Below are 18,446 nucleotides of genomic sequence, written 5' to 3' on the forward strand. Positions count from 1 at the left end.
TAGACGCATTAAAACCGAGTGTGCACAAATTAGAAGTTCGCAACTGCTCAACCCATGCTCATTTTTGAGCTGAGTTTTGAGACTCTGGAGGCATTTGAGGGGGTAAAACATCACTGCTTATTTATAATCTACAGGTGGTACACTCTAAACTATTCACACATAGACATCCAATGTGGTATTTTAAACTTTTGTATTTAGAGTTAGTGTGCGTTGTTTAAATGCTGCCCTTGTTTTTTCTATAAAAAAAAAACCCAACTAATCCTGAAAGGAATTGGCTACAATTAATTACTCATGTTCAATTCAGCTGTGAAGCTGTTGAATAAAGCTAAGGCATAAACAGGGTAAGACTATTAGGATTTAATAACATACTAAAATACGCTAAACTTATACACAGTAATCTATCCAGATGTATTGTCTCTTAATGGATATGATAGGGAAACAATAAAAGCAATAAAAAGAACACTCAATTTCTTTTTATACAGCACTATATTATTGCAGTGGAAGTAAATTAAATTTAAAGGTAGCACCGTTTTAAGGTTTTAAGGATACTATACCCAGTACATTGGAGCACTTATCTGCTTAATATTTGCAATTTTGAGAAGTGTTTAAGGAAACAATATTACTACTTTCAGTCCATTGAAGTTCGAAGAGCACATTTAAGGAATGTCAGGCCAAAGTGTAAAACTGTGCATGAAATACAAGACCAAAAAAAAACAATTTTTTATAAAAAAAGAATAAAACCAAAGCATGGAAAATAAAAAGAGAAAATGGCAAAACCACAGATAGTAGACAGAACAAAACAGAAAATAAAGTCCTTTATAAGAATGTATTGATTTATTTGATATTTGATCTATTTGTTTATTGGATATAAAAAGATGCCTTTAAGCTAAAGATACGTTGTTCTACAATCTCCTCTTCCAAGTCAAAGAAGCAGTTGAAAGTATCTGATCTCAAAGCTTTTAGTACAAGTTACTTCATTATAGTGTTTCTGCTTGTTTTATGCATACTCCTCTTTCTGTTTTACTTTTTTTATGAAGCTGCTTTGAGACATACTTAATTACAAAAGGCATTACAGAAGTACATCTGACTTCTCTTGAAGTATAAGTAACATACTATGATGCTGAAAAGATTTCTTTTAATGAGCAGTTTTCCCCCCCAAAGCTCAGACTCAGCCAGAGCAAATCTCAATTATTTATCTTTTCAGGCTGTAAACCAGACACTTTCTTTCATCTAGCCATAACACGCAATGGTGCGCACACACACCATCATCATTCACAGCTCCTGAAATGAACACGCTGGAGCTTCATGGCCTGAAGCAGTCTCTGAACCGCAGCACGTCCTGACCACAACGAATAGCAATAAAAACTCCAGATATTACTGTGAAGGCAGCAGTGCTGTTATGACATTTCATGACATTAATCAGTATATTTGCTATCATATCAGATGAACAGAAATTCAAAATCTCATTCCAACACATAGGCTGGTACATCTATTATTTAAGACAAATTATTATATCATGGTGGCTACAAGTAAAACAGGCAGCGCTGAGACTGTTATTGGCTTGGTAAGCATCTTCTGTGATGGTTAAATGTAACTTGAGAATAAAAAAGTATAATGTTTCACTAGGTAGTACAAAAAAATGCAAACTGCTGTGGTGCAAGGGGAATAAAACACTTTGAGACATTATAGGAAAATAATCACCTTCAAGATGATAACAGTAACCACTACGAGTGGGAATTACCAGTCACCTTCCGATACGATATCAAGACACCTCAGTGCCGATTCTATTAAAATTCCAATTCTATAAGTCACGATTTTATAAATATCCATATTCGATAGTACATCTTCCCCCAGATTTTGTTACAATTCTAAACCTTTAAAAAAGTTTAATGATTAATTAAATGTAGCCTGTTCCTTATAACATTAGTTTTCTCTCTTAAAAACCAAGCGCAGCATTTAAACAATAAAAACAAACTTCAAATACAAGACTTCAACATTTAGCTGAGCTGAGTGGTCCCAGTCGTTCACAGATTTTTTCTTAGAACCTACAGTAACTAATAACTGTTCACGGAAACCCAGGCAATTTCATGAAAATCGCAAATATCCTCTGAAAAAAATTTTACGGCTTGTGTCGTGGCAAAATATAATTTTTCATGTGCTATATATGTTTTAGTGCTAAACTATTAAGAACAATATAATTAACTAACAGGTTCGAATCCCGTCTGCATGTTCTCACCGTGCTTGGTGGGTTTCGTCCGGGTACTCCGGTTTCCTCCCACAGTCCAAAGATATGCAGGTTAGGCTAATTGACGTTTCCAAATTGCCCGTAGTGTGTGAATGGGTGTGTGTATATATATGTGTGTGTGCCCTGTGATGGATTGGCACCCTGTCTATGGTGTACCCCGCCTCGTGCCCTAAGTCTCCTGGAATAGGCTCCAGGTCCCCGCGACCCTGAATACAGGAGTGAATCAGTGATAATTAACTAATTTTGTAGCATAAATAAATATTAATGTAACTTCAGCTACATTTCCATATAAAATGTAAGTTTTTTAATACTGTAGAAAGAACACAAAGCAACCACAGAGGAAAACACGGATTGGGATGTTGAATTATTACCGTATTTACCCTACAGTACGTATACCAAAGAAAAACGACAGCACTTGCATGAATTACAGTACATATAGGGGTAACATCAGTATTTTACATTCAAGCACTGCGGGAGACACAGCAGTACAGTACTGTACAGTATACGGGTTTACCTTTATATTGTGGCGTTGGCGGGGCGGCGGCTGACGACCAGCATGCCTTGCGGGGATGTCGGTGTGTGTTCACCATGTTGGGGAAAGGTGTTTGGGTTGGTGGCTTCGGCCCTGTTGTGTGTGAGGGGGGTGTGACGTGTGAAATGTGCTCCAGTTCAAGCTAGTGCTGAATTGGATGTAGGCTCCTGAGTGAAGGTGCTGCTCATGCCATACCTGCTGTGTGCTAAATAAAGTACTCCCAGCCATTGCATTGGGCAGCAAATAAGCTCACTCGTCTCTCCAGCATTTATTCTGGCGTAAAAACGCTACATTGGTGTCAGAAGTGGGATGGAGAATAACGGGTTCGAGCGCACAAAGGAGGACCTTCTAAAAATCCAAGCGGGCAGCCGAGTAGCGGAGCGCCTACTCGCGCAGAAGAAGCGCTTTTCTGGCGAAGCTAGCGCGAGCACACCACGTCAACCAACGCGGAGCGGGAAGCAGAAAATCCCGGCGCTGGATCTCGGGGCGGAGGCTGGCGCTGCGCAAGCGCCGGAGCAAGATACAGCTCCGTGCGCCGTTAGCCGGCAAAGCGACCTGCCGCTGCGCGAGGTCGAGCGCGCTGAGCCCATATTGGCGGCACATCGCGGCAGAAGAGCCGAGCGACCGGCCGCAGCTCAGTGGCGCTCGGTTCGTAAACCTAGCCGGGGACCGGGCTACCCGTCGCGGCTAGGCAACGAGCAGCTCTCCGACGTTTCGCAGCGAGGCGACGGCGCGGGTGACCGTAAGGAGGCGCTGCACGAGGTCGAGCGCGCTGAGCCCATAATGGCGGCACATCACGGCGAAAGAGCCGAGCGACCGCCCGCAGCTCAGTGGCGCTTGGTAGGTGAACCTAGCCGGGGACAGGGCTACCCGTCGCGGCTAGGCTTCGACAGCGCTTACGAGATTCCACGACGACGCCGAGGCCAGGGACCGCCGGACTACCGCTGCAAGGTTCTCAGGCCTGAGGGACAGCGTACACCAGCAGCCGCTAAACTAGCGCCGGGTGGACGATTGGGGAGCCCCGCGGGGCTTTACATCGACTGTGTGCCGGACGGCGTCTTACTGCGGGCGCTCGTGGACACCGGCTCCACTGTTTCCCACGTGTTGTGGAACTGTGAACCGCTCATCGCCAGGCAGAAGGGCCCCACCCAGCGCTCGCGGGCACCGCTGCAACACTTTTGGGTGGGGGCACCTATGGGGCGAATGGGCGTGGACACTCACAGCCAGCTCGGCTCTCCGATGTCATCTACCGGGTGCGGTTGGCAGGGCGGGCACGAGTTTTGCCCCACCGGGACCGTCTTGCGCCTCCACAGCCGCACGCCGGGGAACCATCGAACTCTGGAGGCCGGACCGCCTCAGGACTACATTCGCGTTCACCCCTCACCTGCCAAAGGACGTCGGCGTTCCCACCGCCAGCGCCGACCGCCTCCACGCCTCCGAAACGGAGTTCGTCATGGTGACCAGGGACGGTCACAGCTCGGGTGGGGGCAGTGTGGCGTGGGCGGGGCGGCGGCTGACGACCAGCATGCCTTGCGGGGATGTCGGTGTGTGTTCACCATGTTGGGGAAAGGTGTTTGGGTTGGTGGCTTCGGCCCTGTTGTGTGTGAGGGGGGTGTGACGTGTGAAATGTGCTCCAGTTCAAGCTAGTGCTGAATTGGATGTAGGCTCCTGAGTGAAGGTGCTGCTCATGCCATACCTGCTGTGTGCTAAATAAAGTACTCCCAGCCATTGCATTGGGCAGCAAATAAGCTCACTCGTCTCTCCAGCATTCTTCCCGGCGTAAAAACGCTACAATATTCTCTTTTTTAAAAGTAATGTATTTAGCTGAGTTTGAAATGAAATTAAAGTGTTTTAAGAGCAGATTTAGGGTTGAAAGTTTACAAATAGGTATTTACAAGCATTTTTTTCACAATTCACGAGTGCTCTAGGAACGTAACCTCCGCGAATTTCAGGGGGGCATCGGTAGAATTATGAAGAATTATGAAGTTGATGTTTTACCACCTTCAATGCCTCCTATATCTTAAGGTGGTTCCATGAGGCTTCTAATGCATCATGCAGGGCTTCTAACAGGCATGCAGAGTTCTTTCAACTAAGCACTCGTAGTGTTTTGAGATTGGTGTAAGCATGTGTAATAAGTGGGTTTGGGACTAATTCGCTCACAGAGTTGGAAAAAAAGGCAAATTGGAAGATTTTTTTACGTGTTCAGGTTTTGATAATGCAATGCCATAAAAATGTGTTTTCGTTGCACTTGGACGCTTCTGCGCTCGATCCAGAATCGTTTACATTTGAGAATGATCGATTGATCACCGGTCACGGACAATCAAACTGAAAAGCAGTCATATTGGCGATACATGGTTTATCTCTATTGTGGTAGATGAATCGCTACACAAAACAATCGAGATTCATAACTGAAGCGATTTTTCTCCCGTCTCTAGTAACCACACTGCTAATTATTTTCCTATAACATCAACTCCTACGTGTTTTAATCCTTACACATTTTCCACACAGTTGCTGGAAAACTCCACCAAATTCTTCCTCCTTAATCTTTTTTTTTTCTCTTTCAGAGAAAACATCCATTTCGTTGCTACATCTTGTCTAATCTGCGGGTTTGTTTTTTATTTAAACTGTAAATGTGATTAATGTGTGCGCTGTGAAACATCAGCATTTAGTACTGAAAGCTCCATCCATTCCACCAGCATCTCTGCATCAATAGCAATAAAGCTGAGAGAGACGAGGCTTGATGAACCGGCAGCAGCGTGAGCCCTGGATCCGCCGTACGCGTTCATGAATAATCGACATGACAGAGCGCAAATAGGAGAACTGGGTTAAGATGCACTTTGAGTTATTTCTATACCTGCAATCAGCAATATTGTTTCATGCAATCAGTGATGTAAATCTGTCTGACGTTGATAAATAATTGAACAAAAGCAGCTCCCGGAAATCTCTTCGGTCGATCGAACCACGATTTAAGGGTCATAAAAGCCGTCTACACCGCAGATGAGATTGATAAGATATGGGACAGTGGAAGCTTATTGGTTAAAGTTCGGTTTAGTACCTGGAAGGTTGTGAGTTCGATTCTCAGAACTGACACAGAGCCGGTGGTGAGACCTACGGTGATTTAGCTTCGAAACCATTCTATAGTCTGTTTTGAGGGCCTTTCTTGAAATAAAATTAAGTCTAGCTGTACAGAGTAAAGTTTATGCCTCAGTTAAACACAAATTCAACCAGAATGCATATCGTAAATTATTTATCTCTATTCATGCTTCAAAATGAATTCACTTTCACACAGCATTTAGAGTAAGATTTAAAAGGGCTTTAATGTTTAATTAACTTATTTATCTCCCACTCACTGTGTTGTCTGTGAGAATAAATTAAACGTTGAAGTCAATATAATGAATTGGTTGCTTTTTTGTTTTTTTGACACAGTGGTGCTCTTATCATTTTTTATTTCTATTTCTTTAATCTTTTACTGCACTAATTTAAAATGTATAGCCTGACCATGACTCTTGAGGAAAGCCTTGCTGCATTAAACAACCTGTCTTGCTATCAACTATCGATTTAATATTCACATTAAATTAAGCTCTGACATTGTGGAAAGATTTGTGTCTGTGTCTGCCTCAATAAAAAAATAAATGCAAAGTAGAACAAGCCAAGTCAAGCTGGGATTGTCAGAAGATTTTTCATAAATGAAGGAATAAAACCAATTGACATTTACAGAAGACTTTAAACACAGTACGGTGATGAGACTCTTAGCCGCAGTTAAATATTTGAATGGTGCAAACGATTTAAGCAAGCCTGTACATCCGTAAATCGATCCCAATCGGTCGCCAACTTGTCTCTTGCAAGAGAAACATCTGTCTGTGTGACCTGTACATACAGTCATTCACAAACACCACTTGCACATTACAGGAATGCGACTGGGATATCTACCATACAGTCCTGACCTCACTCCAAGCCATTTCCACATGTAAGGAGTTCCTGGGAGGCCAGCGTTTCAGATGTGACGCAGGCAGTCTGATCATGACTCAGTTAAACACTGGGATAAGTGTATTAGTGTAGCAGGGGATTGTATAGAGAAATAAAGGGAGTTTTTTATTCTCAAAACATTTTATTAATGTTACTTATTTCCCAGGAGGTTATCCCTCACTAGAGATAGGAAGTTGCTGAGCCTGATCCTTTGATTTTCATTGGACTGCAAAAACTTAGAAAAACAAAAGTCAAGAGCTCTTAGCTTCCTGAAGTAGCCCTACTTGTACAGTAACCTATCTTATGGGAAAACATTCTATCATAAAAATAGAAAAAATAAAAAAATATATGTTTTTTTTTTTATAAAACCGTTATCTGACTCTTTATAGTTTCCTAAAAGCTGAGTAGACAGGAATAAATTACAGAACAAACTCCGAGCCCTGTCATTTTAAACAGCACCATTAATCAGGCCTGTGTCTAGGTTAGGTATCATCTTCACTTTAAACAACAGTCAGAATATCAAGAGCAAAGTGAACACAAAACCTCAGATTAACACAGCAAAGAGTCATCACATCGTATAATAATGCTCCGGGGTTCTAGGATACAAGGGCAGATGCTTATAAGCAAGTATAAAAAGAAATCTTAGTATGCTGGTGTGAGCGAAAATACTCATTATGCAGGGAAGTGGGAAATGCCACTGAGGAATGATAATGAATACCTCCGGGTGAAGGTTTGAGCTGGCTGACACTGGGCACCCGGGTTACCTAGCAGTGATTTTACTCATACCTACAGGACTGTGCAAAAGTCTTAGGCATACTGTATGCAAATAAATGCTGTAGAGCAAGAGCAAAAACAAAAACTGTAATTAATGAAGCAAGGGCAGTATTTGTTTGATGTGACAACACTTTAAGGATCATTTAGTCTCAGGTAGAATTTGTGCAAGCATACATTAAATGCAATGTTACAAAAGACCTATGTTAAATTATGAAAAAAAACACCGATTAGTAGTAACGTCATACCGTTTCAAATCATCTATGTTTTAATGTTTTTAATTCAACATTCAAGCATAAAATAGGAATTAAAATGAAAATTGTTTTTAGCAACTGGTAATCAAGCACCAAACGTTCTCCTGTTGGCACACTGATTCTGAAACTGACAACTTTAAAAACTAAAAATAGGGGAGTAAAAGAATAAAGCTAATGGAATTAGGAATATCTTGTTGCTTCCTTGATCATTTACTAGGTTGCACAATAATTCACATATGGTACCAGTCAAACGTTTGGACACAAGTCTGGATTTGTTTTCTACATTCTACAATACTGATGATTTCCAAACTATAAAATAACACATATAGCATTAGGTAATTAAGTAACGACAACAGTGAGTTGTTATTTTAAAACCTGAAGGTCAGCTGATCTGGAATAGTTCTGTCAAGTGCTTTTGCAAAACCCATCAAGCACCATGATGAAACTGGCTCTCATGAAGACCATCCCAGGAAAAACAAGACCAAAACCTACCTCTGCTGGAGAGGAAAAGTTCATTAAGAGTCACCAGCCTCAAAATCAGAAATCACCAATTAACAACCAGCACTTAAGATTTGAGCCATTGTGAAGGATTTACAGATCATAAGTAGCAGAAACATCTCAATATCAACTAGATGTTAACAACAGATCAGGGGTAGCTCAGTGGTTAAGGTTTTGGACTACGGTTCGAAAGATCCCAGGTTCAAACCCCACAACCACTAAGTTGCCACTGTTGGGCCCTTGAGCAAGGCCCTTAACCCTCAACTGCTCAGATGTGTAATGGAAAAAAAAATGTAAGTCACTCTGGATAAGAGCGTCTGCTAAATGTAAACAGATTATTGCATCTTTTTGATGTTTTTTTAGCACTGTTTTACAATGTAAAAAGTAGGAAAAATCTGGAAAGACCATAGAATTAGAAGGTGTGTCCAAACTTTTGACTGGTACTGTATAACTCAGAGCACCCGTCTATATGACCTAATTTCCCTATTAGGTACTTTAAGGTGATTACCTGAGTAACAAGCCGCACATTCAAGTCTGTGAAACATTTAGATTAAAGCATTTAACATGTCTGAAATTCTATAAAGACCTTACATTAATAGAAAAGCACAGGTTGTGACATTTACATTTATTCACAGGGCAAACACGCTCATCCAAAGCGGCTTACAACTGGCACAAGAGCCGCTTCCAGACAAGGAGAAGTTACAAGATCTGACACTTACAAGTGTCGCAAGAGTGAATTTGCTTCAAATTACCAGAAACAAGTGTGAGAGAGTTGGATAAAGGACGGACAGAACCTGCGCACACACAAAATGCTACAACAGAAGGTTTGGAAAAACGTCAGCATTTCAAGTGCTACATGCTGGACACGAAATTCCTTCTGTGATAAAATCTTCCAAGAAAGCTTCCAAGAAGTGAGACTGACTATAACCACCAAAAAGAATTCAATTTTAGTAATCTCGCTTTCCTGCCAAGTAAACTCACAAATGATCAAACCCAGAACGCAGAAATAGAGAGCCAATTTAGATAATGGGTTTGTTTTTACAATATAATAAATATTCTAATGATGGCAAGCTTGCTAGTTAAGCCAGCTCCTGTTTTTAATTACATAGTAATGACAAAATTGTTGGCACCTCCAAGCTGCCACTGGTGAGCCCTTAACCGTATCTGATCCAGGGTCGCTGTATCCTGGCTGAGCCAGCACTCTGACTGGCTCAGAAAATCATTTCACTGTGCTGTAAGGTACATGTGACGAATAACAAATGTGGGGCCAGGGGTAGCTCAGTGGTTAAGGCATTGGACTACGGTTCGGAAGATCCCTGGTTCAAATCCCACAACCACCAAGTTGCTACTGTTGCTACTTAACCCTCAGATGTGTAATGAGATAAAAAATGTAAGTCGCTCTGGCTAAGAGTGTCTGCTAAGTGTAAGTAACTGAATCTCAATTCTTAATAATGTGGCATCCCAAGTGTGCAACACTTTTACATACCAATCATTCTGATGTATGTGATTTTATTTAAATATTTTTGGATAGCATTTTTATAATAAATTTCTTTAATTAAAGGTTATATTGAAACAAAAAAAACTTTTAAAGCTTATTGTGTCAAGTTGCTAGAAAGTGTTCAAGGTAACACAACGCTGTCTTACTTAAAGAATTAGCTAAATACGGAGAAAACCAGATGATAACTCCTGGTAATTCCTGGTAGTGAAGAACTATAAAATTTAAACTAGTTTTTGTTCCTTTTTTCTATACACTATCATATTTGTATTCCAATTTAGACAAATGAAACGTGTAATTAACCCCCCTAAAACACAGTATGACTGCAGATTAATCCCTGCTATCTGATATTTTTTATATTTATTCTGTAAAGTTGTCATTGTTAAAAGCACTAAATAATCAAAGAAATAAAAAATTTATAATTTAAATAAAAATGAATAAACTTTGGCAAGGGAAAAAATAGTTCTGAATTTATTTTCAAGTCAGGCAGAACTTTTCCTTCAGTCTCCTGCAAACTTTTTCACTTTAAATGGGTTGATAGCAAACAAGTTCTTATATTTGAGAAGAACAAAAAATAACAGTATTGCTGCAAATGTCAGTACTGGCTGATGTATTCTGCTGCTATTCCTGTCTCGCTGTATCTCTCAACAGAATAGACAGTAACAGTAGGACATGCTAAAGCTGGCAGAAATGAGGTCTTCCTCTGCTCCAGTCCCACAGCTCATCATTCGCAATGTGGGTCACAGCAGGAGAACGTCAACGCAGCGAACTTATTCCGTTCCTCATCATTATTCAGTTAGCATGTAGAGTGACGTCTTATGCATTTTAACACCGTTAAAAAAATCCATTTTGAAGAATAATTATAGCACGCTTCATTACATCCTCTATTACACAACACCGCTGATGAATTATTGATGCTGATTGGTCAGAGGGTGCTGATTAACTCTCATCATGTCACAGTGTGGGTAAATCCTCGAATCTTATTGGACAGAAGGCAGTTCCAGGTGTAACATGGACATGTAACATTAATGCGCTCTTTCTAAAATGTAACTGTTTCCATAGTAACAGCTTTTTCCCAGGGATTTGAGGATCCTCCAAAAAATATAAGCCTAACAATAATCAGGTTAACACAGTAATTCTTATAATCACTGTTGTGGTGAATTGATTTTTTTATTTTAATTAAACATTATTTATGAAACAGGACATTAGTTATTAGTTATTAATATGCATATTCTAATATGTCTATGAGTCTTTTAAAAATTAAAAATGTGCAATTTTTGTTAATCAGGCATCACTAAATGACAGACTGCGGCCCAGACCCGGACCGAATGACACTTCTATCTAGAACCTGACGTTTTTCTGATAAATGAGACTGATTAATATACTACTAATCTAGCGCTTTTTCCCTCACATATTCCGGACATGTAGTGCTAATAAAAAGCAGTAATGTGAAACACAACTATGAGATAAAACACTGGTCGGTTGAGCAAACATATCCGCAGCAGTCCGAGGTGAGGGCGTGTAAAATACCTGAACTGAGAGCGCAGTATGACAGAGTATCCAGTGTCCTTTCACATTCATTTACACCCCAGCAGTGTACAAATAAGGATTCACTAAAGACTGACATTTTATACAAATACAAAGAATTATATACAACAACTTAGGTTTAATCTGTCCATATGTAGATACTGAAAGTTGACAGTAAATATTATTAAAATGCCATGGAAATTTTAAACTGCTTATTTTTTAAAGACTTCCAATGACTGAATATATTTAGAGATCTGAATGCTTACACAAATGTGAAATTTCGACCTCGGTGCAAAAATTTTTTAATTAACCGGACCATCTTAAATTTTAATTCGGTGCCAGTGCCATAGTATTATAGTAATTCCCTGTAAGGAATCGTTTAAATGTGTGTTTTTAGAAGGAGTCTCCAATTCCAGCACTTTGTAACAGTCAAAATTAAAAACATTCGTTCACGTTTCCAGACACGGAAAAGTCCTTAAGACTTAAGAGAATGAAACCATGACATGCTGTTTTTTTTTACTTATTAAGGTCAAGGAAGGAAAAGAGACAGATGTGCGAGGAACCGTTGATAGCTGCAATAGCGTAAGTGGTAACGTAAACACACTTGTTTTATTAATGTTGGAAAATGGAAAAGTATAAAAGATAACTATCATGTCCCAAATACCAAAAAAATAAAAATTTGGGTGTGAACTATAGTATTACAAAATCACCCCTGTGGTTTCCGAGGTTTCATGTTTTAAAGAAATATCTGATATTAGAAGTAAAACTGATAAATTCCTTCAGATGAGTCGAGCAACTTCTACGATGTCACAAGTGAACAAGTCGGCTCTCTTCTAACCGAGCTGAACGACCGTGAGCGCTGTCAGCGTGGCACATGACAGCGGTATTTCTGGAATGCAGCTGTTCTTCATTACCTGACGGAAAGAAGTTTGTTACAGCCAACTTTACGACATCCCATTCCCATGTTCCTTGCCAGTTTCCCAACAGTGTAGTGTGTAAAAGACAGACTTAAAGCCCAGTTAAAGCTTCAGTGTTCCGTAATAAGGAAATACATGGTTAAATATGTATGTTACATTATTAGTAGTAGTGTTATTACTTGTCTGTCATATTGCCCAGCCTTTGTATTCTTGCAGATCAGGATATTGCAGCTCACACATCATTCCAATCATATCAATGCACCAATCGTCAGAGCAGTTTACGTCAGAGAGGAAAAACAGGTACATCCACATGGCACATTGCCATGTCTGATCATTTTTAAATATCCATATAACAGCTGATGATTTGCAAACAATTTACATCAACAGTTTCTGAGGTGCATCTTGTTCTCGCTATTAACATTTCTCCAGCAAACCCTGTTGAACCTGTTGCACTGTCAGATACAAACAAAAACAAACAGTGTGGTTAAAAAGGAAACCCAGCACGGCACCTCACACTCAAGATCAAGCTAGTGTAGCTAATCGCGCAAGGAGTAAACACAGCACACTCAAACACACAGAGCAAACACGTTACCTCCCGCGTGAGCTAATTGTGTATGGCCGGAATGTTATGGCTCTCTGCACGGCAGCCTCGTGAAAACAATACTAAAACACTTAAAGGCCAGATGAAACAGACATTCGAACGCATTCCCCTGCGACGTATTTCCTGCACTCAGCTGTGGAAGTCGCTCGGTCATTAGAGGCGACGGAAGCAGACGAAATCCTGCTAGCGCAGAAAGATGAAAGTTACAGCCCAGGAGTGATGTCATATGATGAAGCTACAGCATATATGTGCATGAAAATGAAGCTAGCTTGTGTTTTGGTTGATGAACACAAATGAAACACACATACTATATCCAAAGAAATAAGCTAACATGCGAATGGGGCAGTTTAAATACATTTTAGCTGGATTTTAAGCACTCTCACCAAAATGCAATGTCATCCCACTTTCGATGCAGTTAAATAAATTATAAAGGCATCCAACAAAAGGGTGCTAAATCCTTCAACTACAAAAAATATCAAGGAACGATTCAAGGAGACTTCAAAGAAGGGAGAACAATTCATTAAAGAGCCCTACCTTCCCAAAAAAAGACATGAAAAGGTCACCCCAAAAAAGGACTGAATAATAGTGAAGGGAATCAGTATGGATCACCCTATACAATATATCACGATACCCAGGTGCCAATATGATTTGTATGGCGATTCTGTAAGTATCACGATTTTAGAAATATCACAATTCGATGTTACACATTATTTTCAAATTCTCATACAATTCTAAACAACTTTTACAAATAACTTGCTCCTACGACAAAGGTTGCTGCACTGCCTGCCCATGTGTAGGTAGTTTAGAGCACACCCCCTGTAGGATTTTGGAAGAACTGCGCATTTGAATGCAAACATATTTTAATAAAAAAAAAATTTTTTAAACCGATTTTGAAGTCATTGTGGCGATGCAAGGATTTCCCTCTTTCTTTTCTTGTAATTTTTTCCCCTTTTCTTGTTTCAACTGCTTCCTTTAGGGGTCGCCACAGCAGACCGTCTGTCTCTATCTAACTCTGTGTACCACATCTTCCTTTGCCACTCCAAACCTCCTGCATGTCCGTCACCACATCCATAAAACTCCTCTTGGGCCTTCCTCCTGGCAGCACCATCTGTAACATTCTCCTCCCGATATACCCCTCATCCCTCCTCCGCACATGTCCAAACCATCTTAATCTGTCCAGCGCAGCATCTTCAGCTCTGCCACCTCCAGCTCTGCTTCCTGTCTTTACTTAATAATAACTATCCATATACATTTTTAGAGAAAAACACCAAACAGAAAGTCACAGAAAGTTAATTTTATGAAATGCACACTGACCCACGAACAATTAAAACTAATCCCCTAATGCCGTAGGACCCCAAAAAGACTAAATCACCCTGAGGAAATCCCCAGGGAGTCCAGTAAAAGTAAAAGCTAACCATGTTAAAACAGGCCAACACTACCTCACAGTCAACCCACACTCTTGTAAACATCCCCCTCAAATAAACACTTAACCATGGAAAAATGCTGATTATCCCCAAAATAAAGCTTACCAACCACTGACAAACTCAACCACACTATACTATGTATTTAAAAAGCATGATACTACACAACTGGAAAATTAGTGAAAACTGCTTCAATGTTTTATCATAGTGAGGATGAATGGGAGTTTATCCAGAGCTTGTTCTGGGAGTACTAGATATGAGGTGGGAAGACACACTGAATAGGATGCAAGACCGTCAAAGAGCGCACAGTATCATACCTATGGGCTGAGTTAATCCACCTATAATCATGTTTTAGAATGTGAAGGAAAACCTGAGAACCTGGTGGTAGCCCACACAGAATCAGGGAGAACATGAAGGGATTAAGGAAGAATTAAGGCTACCAGAATATACCACCATGCTATCTAAAATTAATTGTGAAATTAAAGCTGACTAATCCATAAACAACCTAGCTGGCAAAACACAAGAGCCAGGAACTTTGCCATGGAACTGTGCCATGATAAGCTGATGATCAGGTCAGACCAGAGGCTAGAAGCGGTCATGCAAATCTCAGCACAGTTGTTTAAGTCGGTGCATTTGCAAAGCAGCTGGAATGCAAGCGGGCTATTCAGCACATATCTTGTAGAATCTGCTGATGTGCCTGTGCATGGCATGGTACTCCTCACCAGCAGCTTCTCAACCTAGCATGCTCATATCTGATCAGCCTCGACTCACTGGTTTTGTACGACTCTGCCCTTTTCTCTGATAAGATTTATCGTTTTTGTTTAATGCTTAAGCAAGATCTGAAACATCCAAAACATTGAACGTTCTCCAGGGCTTCGAGAACTATCCGAGAGCTTGCTTTTAGAAGTCAGAGACTGACTGTCGAGAAGCTTGACACACTTGAGCTAAAAATGTGCACTGCAAAAAAAGGAAAAAAGAGAAAAAAGGGACAGAGAGATAGAGAGGTGAAAGCACATTAGGTTCTTTGGATCATGACTACTGTACAAAAGGAAAGGCATGAAGTGTTTTCTACTCTTAATGATCAGATAACGTACCTGCATGGGGTTTAATCTGATCTGAAAGACACTTAGTGAAAGAGAGAGAGAGAAAGAGCATGCATTATGACATTCAGTGGCAATATGTCAATCCAGAGAAGTTTCATGGAGGATTGAATAATTTGCACCATAATGTCTGATCATGGTGAAGAGCTTCATGGAAAAGATCTGCTGACCTTCACCATCTGGCAGCACATGCAATGCATCAGGGCAGAAATGCAATGTGTGTGTGTGTGTAATGAAGCAGCAACTTTACCTTCAGAGAGCTCGAGCTCGAGCTCGGCAAGCTTCTCGCGCACCTCCGACGGGAGGGTCGGCTCCACCATCATCATCATCATCATCAAGCCGCTCGAGTTGCGCTCGGCCATGGCTGTCCGGTGCGTGTCTTTTATTCTCTCTCTCTCTCTCTCTCTCTTTCGGTGTTTTAGAGGTGCAAATCACGGAAAGCGCGTGAGACCTGGCTGGGCGGTGTGTACCGCAGAAATGCAGAAATGCACGCGCGGTTGGTTATTAAGATCCCACCGTGCACCGGCGCGCGGAGGTCGCGTCCTCGGCGCGAGGCTGCGTCGCTGTATTCCGTGTGGGAAGAGTCCTCGGAAACGACGCGTTACATTCCGCGTTACACGGCACGAGCGCGCACGCGGCGGCGGCGGCGGCAGCAGCTCGAGACTGGACTGGGCGCAGCAGCACGAGCGTGGCGCGCTCCCGATCGACCCGCGCGCTCCCGAGCTGCGCTTTCCCTTTTCCAGCCTCTGAGAAAGAGCAGCTTTAGCTCCCACTATCGATACATACTGTCTGTTAGCAGACAATCATCAGTGGTGGATGAAGTCCACAAATCCTGTACTTGAAGGAAAGTAGTAGTGGAAACCTTTTAAAATATTACTTCAGTAAAAGTAGAAGTCGTTAAACTACTCAGCAGAAGGTCCCAGGTTCGAACCCCAGCAACACCACCACATAGTTGGGCCCTTATGCAAACCCTCAACTACTCAGATGTATACTAAGATAAAAACATAAGTCACTCTGGATAAGGGTGTCTGTCAAATGCTGTCAATGTAAATCCTTCATTTCAATTTCCTTGTAAGTAAAAGCACAAATGTACTTCAGTATTAAAAGTGAAACTACTTAATTATCAATAATAATAACTCTCATTATTATCAAATTTTTATTATTATTATTATTATTTGTAATATGACATTCATTTATTCATTCTTCATACCACTTTTCCTGTTCAGGGTTGTCTGGAAACCTGTATCCTATCCTATCCCAGGGTACTCGGAGCATGAATTAGGGTTCACCCTGCGTGGGGTTCCAATCCATACCAGAAAACACATCACACTCAATCTCACAATCCCCCACACACTATGGGCTACCTTGTATGTCTAAGGGCTGCAGGAGAAAACCAGGGTCCCTGGAGGAAACCCATCAAGCATGGAGAGAACATGCAAACTCCACGCACACACAAACCAGAGGCAGGAATTTAACCCTCAACCCTGGACGTGTGAGGCCAAATGTAATTTGACTCTTCTTCTTTAATGAACTCATTTTAGGTGAGAAGGTGCTAATGTGACGCTGGGAACACAGATTTGTTAATATGAGGTCACTAAATTAGTCTGACACTGAAGTCAATTAACATTATTATTAGAAGTCAGCATGCAGGTGAGTAATTTCCATTAGGGAGATCTGAGTGCCTGTGAAATAACAGGAGTTAAGAAAAAAAAATATATATATATATATATATATATATATATATATATATATGTGTGTGTGTGTGTGTGTGTGTGTGTGTGTTATTTTTAATGTCTTCACTTCTTTTTTTTTCAGAATTTAAAATGCCCAAAATCTAATTCTCCATGTCTTTGATAAATATAAATTGTTGATTCATGTGTTTGGTGTATAACAGATGTACAGTTTGATAGTTAAGCAGAGGTTAGGATCACAGCCAGTGAACATGAATTTGTGGTAATAGCAGTCTCAGTTAAAGTATTACCACCTGCCAGCTGTTTTAGCATCATCAGCTACATGCAAAACTAACCAAAACAGCTTTAATTTACCCGAGTCCAAGAGTAAAAATCAAATGTTTATCATCTCACAATATAGGAGTGTTCAGATAATCATCCTTGAACATTACAAACTGAGCTGAAACAGCTAGTGAACTAATGGAAATGGAGAAAACTCGCTGACCAAGAATTATCAATTACTTATCTAACTACTTCTGCATCAAGCTACAGTATGTTATTAATGAGTTATAAATGAGCAGGAGATTTAAGCTTTAGTTGAGCCTACTAACACACTGAGAAAAGTGTAAAAACAAAAAGAAAGAAAAAGTGACAGTAACCATTGTTAAAAGTGCTATAAAAAACTGAACTCAGAATAAATATAGAATAAAAAAAAAATAAGAAAAAAAAATAGAAATAAGAAGAATGCTACATGAAAGTAAGACAAAAAAAACGGATCTATTTAAAAAGAAAGAATTAATTAGTAAAAAGAGAGATAGAGAGATTAAAGAAAGTAATATAAGAGAAAGACATGTTTTCACATAAACACAACTAATAGTTTATCACTTTAGTGATTTAATAATTTGTTTATTTAATAATTTAGCACTTTGTCGCTCAGTTGTTTAGTGATTTGGTCATTTAGTAGTAGATTTAGGTTTTAGAGGATTAGTGGTTAAATAGTTTGGTAATTCAGTAGTATTGTGATGTAGCCATTACAGGTTTTTTTACACTATTTTTTTATTAAAATGTTTATCTTTCTTTAACAATTTTTCCTTTTACGAAAGAGCTTTATTTATCAGGAAGAAAAAAAATTATAAAGATTAGATTTTTTTTCTAGTATGGAGTACTTGTAAATTAAACCTTTATATAGAGTACTTCAGAAAACATAGTGTATGTGCATTCTTCCATAATTATTGACGACTTGCTTACAGGACTTCTCTTTTCCTTTTGTGGTAAGGATTTCTGTATAAATTGGGTGGATCAGCATTTCTAGCATTTCGTAGCCATTAAGTAGTTAGTAAGTAAGCAGTTCAGTATTACTGTAGTTTGGTATTTAAAAGTTTACTAGTTTAGCAGATTAGTGGTGTATTATAAACTAAATAAAGAAATAAAAATCTGAAAACCCCAACA

The 18,446-nt window shown here is 40.1% G+C and overlaps 1 protein-coding gene across 4 annotated transcripts in view; it reads right to left on the bottom strand.

The window, feature by feature from the left end:
• The window catches only part of dip2a (disco-interacting protein 2 homolog A), a 144,569-nt gene extending 128,515 nt beyond the window's left edge, over nt 1–16,054 (bottom strand). For all 4 annotated transcript variants that reach the window (XR_008360466.1, XM_053496091.1, XM_053496090.1 and 1 more), the window contains exon 1: nt 15,578–16,054. Coding sequence is in view for 3 of the 4 variants with exons in the window: in XM_053496091.1 (XP_053352066.1) it covers nt 15,578–15,689 (112 nt within the window). In the remaining variant the exon portion in view is untranslated. The remainder of the gene's footprint in view (nt 1–15,577) is intronic.
• Nucleotides 16,055–18,446: the final 2,392 nt, after the last annotated feature.

The sequence above is a fragment of the Clarias gariepinus genome, chromosome 5 (assembly GCF_024256425.1).
Source record: "Clarias gariepinus isolate MV-2021 ecotype Netherlands chromosome 5, CGAR_prim_01v2, whole genome shotgun sequence".
Classification (NCBI taxonomy): domain Eukaryota; kingdom Metazoa; phylum Chordata; class Actinopteri; order Siluriformes; family Clariidae; genus Clarias; species Clarias gariepinus.